At 37.2% G+C, this 7434-nt stretch overlaps 1 protein-coding gene across 1 annotated transcript; it reads left to right on the top strand.

Moving 5' to 3' along the window:
- Positions 1 to 3876: 3876 nt before the first annotated feature.
- Positions 3877 to 7056, top strand: LOC148277162 (uncharacterized). Its single transcript, XM_088233258.1, has 2 exons — positions 3877 to 4039; positions 6596 to 7056. The coding sequence occupies exons 1-2, from the start codon at positions 3986 to 3988 to the stop codon at positions 6986 to 6988; spliced, it is 447 nt and encodes a 148-aa protein (XP_088089384.1). The 5' UTR covers positions 3877 to 3985; the 3' UTR covers positions 6989 to 7056.
- Positions 7057 to 7434: the final 378 nt, after the last annotated feature.

Here is a 7434-nt window from a genome sequence, read left to right as displayed (position 1 = left end):
CCCTTTTTTTATTTCTAAATGTATTAAACAGCTTGCGCGTCCTCTTACTTATCTTTTTCAATTATCAATAAAGGAAGGCACGTTTCCTGAAATATGGAAAAAGGCAAATATTACACCTGTGCATAAAAAAGGAAATAAGAGTCTTGTAGTAAATTATCGACCCATTTCTCTTCTTCCCATTTTTAGTAAAATCCTTGAAAATATAGTAACCGATCAGCTCTTCGATGTTATAAAACCACATATTAATCCCAATCAACATGGATTCTATAAGAAACGGTCAGTTGAATCAAATCTTTGTGAATTTACCGATATTGTTTTGAATGCAATGGATGCAGGTTTTCAGGTAGACGTTTTATATACGGATTATTCAAAGGCTTTCGATAAAATAAGTCATTCGGTCTTACTTCGCAAGCTTTGGAACATTGGTATACGGGGGAATCTGTATCGTTGGATATGTTCCTACATTAGTAACCGCAGTCAATCGGTCTCACTCAAGGGATTTAATTCATCATTTAAACCAATCCCATCAGGTGTCCCTCAAGGTTCGCATCTTGGACCCTTATTTTTTATTATTTATATCAATGATATAAGTTTATGCATTCAAAACTCAAATTTTTTGCTATACGCTGATGACAATAAAGTATTTAAAATTGTGTCTTCAATAAATGATTGCGAAGTTCTTCAAGCTGACTTAGATAGAATCTGTTGCTATTGCAAGGACAATCAGTTATTATTGAATTCTGATAAATGTCTTGTCATGTCATTTACTCGAAAGAAAAAAAGTATACTATTTGACTACAAACTATCTGGGAAAATTGTCAATCGTTCAATGAAAGCGAGAGATTTGGGTGTACTGATGGATGATAAGCTTTTATTTAGAGATCACATAAATACAATAGTAGATAAGGCGTACAGACTTCTAGGGTTTATCTTACGAATCTCCAAGCCATTCTCATCACCAAATACATTAAAACTTCTTTACTATACTTATGTGCGAAGTCAACTCGAATTCGCTTCATTAGTATGGTCCCCTCAATATAATGTATATATTAATCAAATTGAAAACATTCAAAAGAAATTTATAAGGAGCCTGGAATATCGTTTTGGTAACATTGAAAATGATTACGGCGCATCTTTGATCAATTTTAATATAGAATCACTACAAAAAAGGCGCCTTAGATATGATTTAATTTTTCTTTTCAAAATTCTCAATAACATAGTTGATTCGCCGTATCTTTTACAAAATATTGGTTTCCGTTGTCCTCTTCGCTATACTAGATTAAATTCCCTTTTTTATGTACCAACTTGTAAAAGCAATTATACCTCGAATTCATTCATTAGACGCACCTGTAGAAATTATAACGGACTCAGTATTGATGTAGACATTTTTAACTGCACGTTGCATTTGTACAGAAAATTTCTTCATGGGGTCGATTATTTGGGATAGTTGCTGAATGTACATCTTGAGTGGTTTATGCTATGCATATGTGCCGCATGTAATGTATATGTTTGTGTATGTTTTATATGTGCGTTCATGTGTGTGCGTGGATGGCTCGGAGTGTACATTCGGTATTTTTATTTATTTTAATTTATTACCTCCATGGAAAACGCAAATGTCAACAATTATCTTTTTTTCACCTAAAATTCTTATTTATTTTTTATTTTTTGTCACATTTAATGTTTATATCTTTTTAATTTATGAAAACTTAATTGGTCTTTTTATGTTAAAAAATTGTTGTTTTTAATACTGATTTTGTATGACTGTATGTTTTCTAAATAAAATAAAATAAAATAAAAAATAAAAAATATCGGGTAGTATGGATTTGCGTGGCATGTGTGAAAACGGCTGTTTTCACAATTTTCGTTTATATGTATTCTTGTTTTCTACATGTATACGTATATATACAATATATGAACTGTTGTTTTTTTCCCAAAAAATAAAAAAAACATAATTTTAGTGACTTATTTACGTTTGTGTCATTTCGTGAATAAATAAAAACGTGTGCTTGGTGACCTGATCTGACCTAATAAAAATTATGTCATTATCTGATAAATATATCAAAGTGCTTTTGTTTGTTTTTTTTTTAATCTAGTAATGACTCATTAAATAAATGTCGAGACGAGTTTTAATTTATTATAATTTATTTATATGGCGTTTATTTTATAGATTCATAGCTGAAAGCCTACGGTATAATTTTTAATTCAAAATTTGGTGCTTTCTTTGAAAAATACGAAACAATCGACAGAAAATACGAAAGTGTCACAATTTACGTTCTTCTTTCGTAATTTCCCAAAATTTGATTTTTTTAGTTGAGTCGTTTTCGTTCAAAAGATGCAGAATAATGATGAGGCCGTTTGTGCAGTCCGCGTAATGTTCGTTCGTCTACACGGTTCTTACAATTGCGGTAAACAATATTGCAAATGGTCACTGTTTGGCGTTATTTCATCATGAAAACGAATATGCGGGTAAACACAGTTGTTCTAACACTGCGCCCGCGCGCGGCTCCGCGCAAACACCGCCATCGTGCGCGGGCCGTACTCCTGTATCGGAGCGAATGCTATATTTTACCTTTCGTTAGCGTGCTAATATAAATGGTAGGGGGATTTATTTATTTATCAGTTGCTATTGAAAATAAATGTTTCGCTCCGTTTACGGGCGAAGGAAAAATCGAGTTCTGTGTGTGAAATCGAACCAAAATCCTGGACGATTATTTTTGACTCGATAGCTACTCTCGATAAAACCGAGCGAAGGTAAGTCCGTCTCGCAGAGCGGTGATCGTCAACTCCATCATCTTCGAAGTCCCGAAATATTCCTTCTAAAGATTGTTTAAACTGCAATATTTCACTGTACCGGGACTGGGCGCCTGAAGGGTAAAACTGATAATCTTATTAATTTATTTATTTTGGTAAAAAAACAACAAATTTTACATAAAATGCGTTAGGAATATAAACGAAAAGAAAAGAAGGTTTTAAAATGTCTTAACTTCGGAATATTTCGTCTTATGCGCGAGGTAACGCGATATTACAGAATTTTGCAGCACAGCCTTTTAAAAGCTGAGGGTGTGAGAGCAGTCGCCCCTACCCAATGCCCGATACAGAACTCGGGCTCGGAAGAGAAGATTGAGCAATATACGTAATTCCTCCATTCAGTAGCGAGGATGCGCATGCGCAGTCCGTCCATATTTTTGGTGGAACCGACGCTTCCCTAAAAATTTCCCTATTTACTTTTGATATAATATAATCAGCTTTGAGTCGACTTATCTTTTATAGCTACGTGACATATTTTGTTATTAGTTTGTCGCTTTAAGGCGCTTTAATCGAAACCATCTGAGAAAGGTTCAATATCGTGCATATTAATGTTATTAAACTACCAAAAAATTGCGACACCCCACGCAACACGCAACACGCAACACGCAACACGCAGCACGCAACCTTTAGACCGCGCAGTTACGCGCTAATAAAATACACCGCGCTTTATCTGATTCTGGATTATGGAACTACGTAAGTGCTTTAGCTCCTTCGAGGCGGGAAGTCAGTACATAATTTTAAAACTACGCGCATGCGCAAATAGAGATCTTTACATCTGTGGAAACAATTTTAACAAACACATCCAGGTTCATTTTCATGGAACAAAAATTTTAAAAAATCTTCCACTGCACAATTCACTATTTGTCGCTTACGTTGTTCCGCCGATTGTGGCTCGATATGTCTACACGAGTCCCGGCGACGTCGAGAGTTTAATTAATCGCACTGAGATTCTTTTTATAAGAATAAGAATAGCGTTACCAACATGCGAGCGATAGTAAATAGCGTTCATATTTAATTCCAAATCTGCAATGCTAAAGCTAATGTTTCATCGCCGACTCGGGATGCGTCAGTCGGCTCTGGTCGTTGTAGCGAATAACTATATCTAAACATAAATATATAACAACTTCTCGACCGCAGAAGTCAGAAGCCAGTCGCCGGTGTGAAACTAGAAACTAGAATGCAGACTATCGTAGGGGGAAATCTCGCGACGGCGTGTCTGCTCACCGTGCTAGTAAGTACTAGAGAATTTTCATTGACAACATTGTCCCATATTTAAAAAAAAAATGAAATAGGTCGGAACTTCAGTCTATTTTTTTAATATGAGGTGGAAACATGGGCAATAAGGGCAAACTAACGCAACATGATAGGTGGCTTTAAGATACGGTGCTGCAGGCGCATACCGGAGTACCCTGGACAACCGCGCCGACGCCTTCAGTCTTCGGGAACCGGAGCCGACTGACGGACTCTCGATCGTACGCATCGGCAGGGTTCGATGGTCACCTCGCGAGGCTCTCCATCTTGCATCTTCTCCCGGAGAAGCTCGTCGCGGTCCCCGGCTAACAGCCGTATAACAGCCGTAGCAGGCTCTTCCTCCGCGACAGCTCGCGGCAATGCGACATGACGCATGACGCGTGGCGGTCGCGATCCTCACCCGCGAGGGACCGACTGGGAAGTAGGAAGAGAGAACAGTTTATTTCATTTTTAAATCTAAAACGAAAACAACAATCGGACGATTGTTTTGACTTGATATTATTTTAAATTCGAGTAGACTGAAAGTCTGCGTGTACTAGTACATATTATGCACACATACTTATTTATCTATTTGACACTGCATTTTAGTCTGCATTACTTTACGGACTGTTTAATCCATCGCGTAGTGCAGACTGTAAACATAAGTTAGAAATTAATGAACATAAAGCAAATAGCTGCTAAACTGCCGGTATGTACAGAAAAATAGATCCGTAGCATTCCGCAGAAGCCGTATTCATCAATCGAATTGCCCTGTTAATGGGTGAATTCTGACTTGCATTAGTGTGCGTGCTTCTGGGTGTGTAAAACAGTGCGTGAGATCTCGCTCTTGGAAACGTACGAACTGATCTCAATCAGGATATTTGGATTATATTCACCTCCAGAAATCAGCTTATAGAAACGTTTTCCTAAAAAATGACGACGATATTCGAGGGTGTTGTAATTTGTAATCCAGCGTCCCCGCTGGAAATAATGATGGATAATTATTATTTTCTGATATAAGTATATTATTCTAATCATAATTTGTAAGCTAAAATGCCATGTCATGAATAAATAAAATGTCGTAAATTTACCAGCTAAATAAATAAATACAAATTAGGTAAACAATTGTACTATATTCTTTTCTAAATCGTTATCGGTCTTGCGAAACGATCAAAGCGAAATGATATTCTTACTTTAACGATATACCTACTATGATGATATATATAAATGAAAAAAAAAAGACAAATACAGACACTTAATTTTGGAGTACCGCAAGGATCTATTTTGGGTCCACTATTATATATTTTATATATTGATGACTTATCACTATATAATTTTAAAGGAATAAAAATATGCATGCCGATGACATTGGACTATTCTATAAAAATCAAACTGTTACATAAACGAAGAGCTTATTATGTTGACTTAATGGACAAAAGTAAAACTATCAAGTTCGAATATAGAAAAAAATGACATTAAATAGATAAAAGCTTACATAAAATGATAAACAACTAACTAAAATTAAACATGTTTAATACTTAGGACTAACAATAGACAGACAATTGACACGGACAATTCATGTCAAAATTTTAATTAGCAAAGTGGCGACATTATCAAATCTTTTTTTAAAATTGATTTGTTCAAAAAAATTCATGGATAAAGCCTATGTAAAAACTAAAATATGTTATATGCAACCACTATGGGGAACAGGAAATCAACGTGACATAAACAGACTGCAAAATAAAATGTTGAAGTTAGTATAATATGACCTCCCTTATCTAAAGCAACTAAAGAACTCCGTAAACAAACTCGACAATCAAATGTAGCTGAACTTTTTCAACTACAATCCTTAAAATTTATTCAAAAATTAGGCACTGATGTTATTGTAGACGAAAAACTAAAACTTGAATAAATTGTAGTAAACATGGACACAATACGAGAATATCAAAACAGTATCATACTCGTAAACGACCTTCTAAAACGGGACAAAGACAGTCGAGACTAATAACCAGGGACTAAAATTATACAATCAACTACCAGACAAAACTAAACAAAAGACTCAGACCACCTTTACAAAAGTTGTTAAAAATGTTATCATTTATTACTATATATCCTACTGGATACGAATTTAAAAATGCAAAAACATTTTGTTAAATGCATACTAATGCATATACTAATATATAACTTGAGTAAACGTGAGCGTTCAAAATAACTTGGCCCCAGGTTGAGGGACCACCTGGGGCCAAGTGGCGTATGTTTGATAGAACGAGCTTTAGTCTGTTGCGAGCAAACGATAAACAAAGGTGACGCGTGTGTGGTATGCAGAAGGGAGCGACATACTGAATTAAACTTACAGTAGAGCGATGTAAACGGTCAGTGCTTTTTACCGTACTATTTGTTTTGCTTGTGAAAGTCGACGTGATATGGCGTGACGATACTTGCTCCCTCCGCTGGTCATTCCCTTTCCTTCGAGGACGACTTTTTAGCTCGGATTTGTATGAAGTGTCATCTCTAATAATGCATGTAAAAATGAATGCCAATATGTTTTCGTTCGCAGATATTAGGACAGACAATCCGGGGATCGACGCTCCTTCCGCCCGAGGATCTCGCCCGTGAAGACATCCAGTTCTTTCCGGTCGTAAAGTTTCTCGGGAGCCGCCTGCCCCCCGGCGCGGTCGTGGACAGCGGGCTGTTCGTCCGCGCGGGCCCCGCCTGCGCCGGGGCTCCCCCGCGGCGCTACCGGGACCCGGAGGCGCTTCTGGCCCTCGCCGAGGGGCGCGCCTCGGCCCCCTGCCCCATAGGGACCGAGGGGAAGAAATTGGCCTTCAAGGGAAGGATTCCCATCGATTTCAACAGACTCCTCAGGGAAGGGATCGGCGGGCCGCCTGTCGACACCGCGGGCAAAACTCTCATCTACAAAGGAATAGTTCCGGTGCAAATACATACCTAAACCGGTTTACACATAGTCCGGAAAAAACCGATACTGCACTTGATAAAATACATGAAAAGAGCTAATTTTATTGATTTTTTCTTTATTTTTCCATAACTTTTTCCCTGTTATCACCCCCAGTGTGTCCTCTCGTTAAATAAAAAATGAAATAAAAAATACCGTTTTGTTTATGGAACAGAATCAGAATCGTGGCATTGGTCATGGGTAAAAATGCTGCAAAACTAGGAGCACTTATCAGTGTAATATAATAAACGAGCGACCGAAAAGAAACCTAATTTCGGCTCTGTTCTAGTTTTGGCCGACATCGAAATTTATTTTTTGGGCCTTAATTATAAACCTGGTATAATAAGGATGGTATTCTGCCACTATAATAAGGATGGCCACTATACCAAGGCCTAACTTTATGCCAAGTTTATGAATAAGGCACTTTAGGCGTTTGGTAAAAT

Source organism: Micrasema longulum, unplaced genomic scaffold (genome assembly GCF_059751315.1).
Source record: "Micrasema longulum isolate JH-2025_06_02 unplaced genomic scaffold, ASM5975131v1 h1tg001080l, whole genome shotgun sequence".
Taxonomy (NCBI): Eukaryota; Metazoa; Arthropoda; class Insecta; order Trichoptera; family Brachycentridae; genus Micrasema; species Micrasema longulum.
The sequence above is the reverse complement of the archived record's forward strand: the minus strand, read 5'-3'. Positions and strand labels throughout refer to the sequence as shown.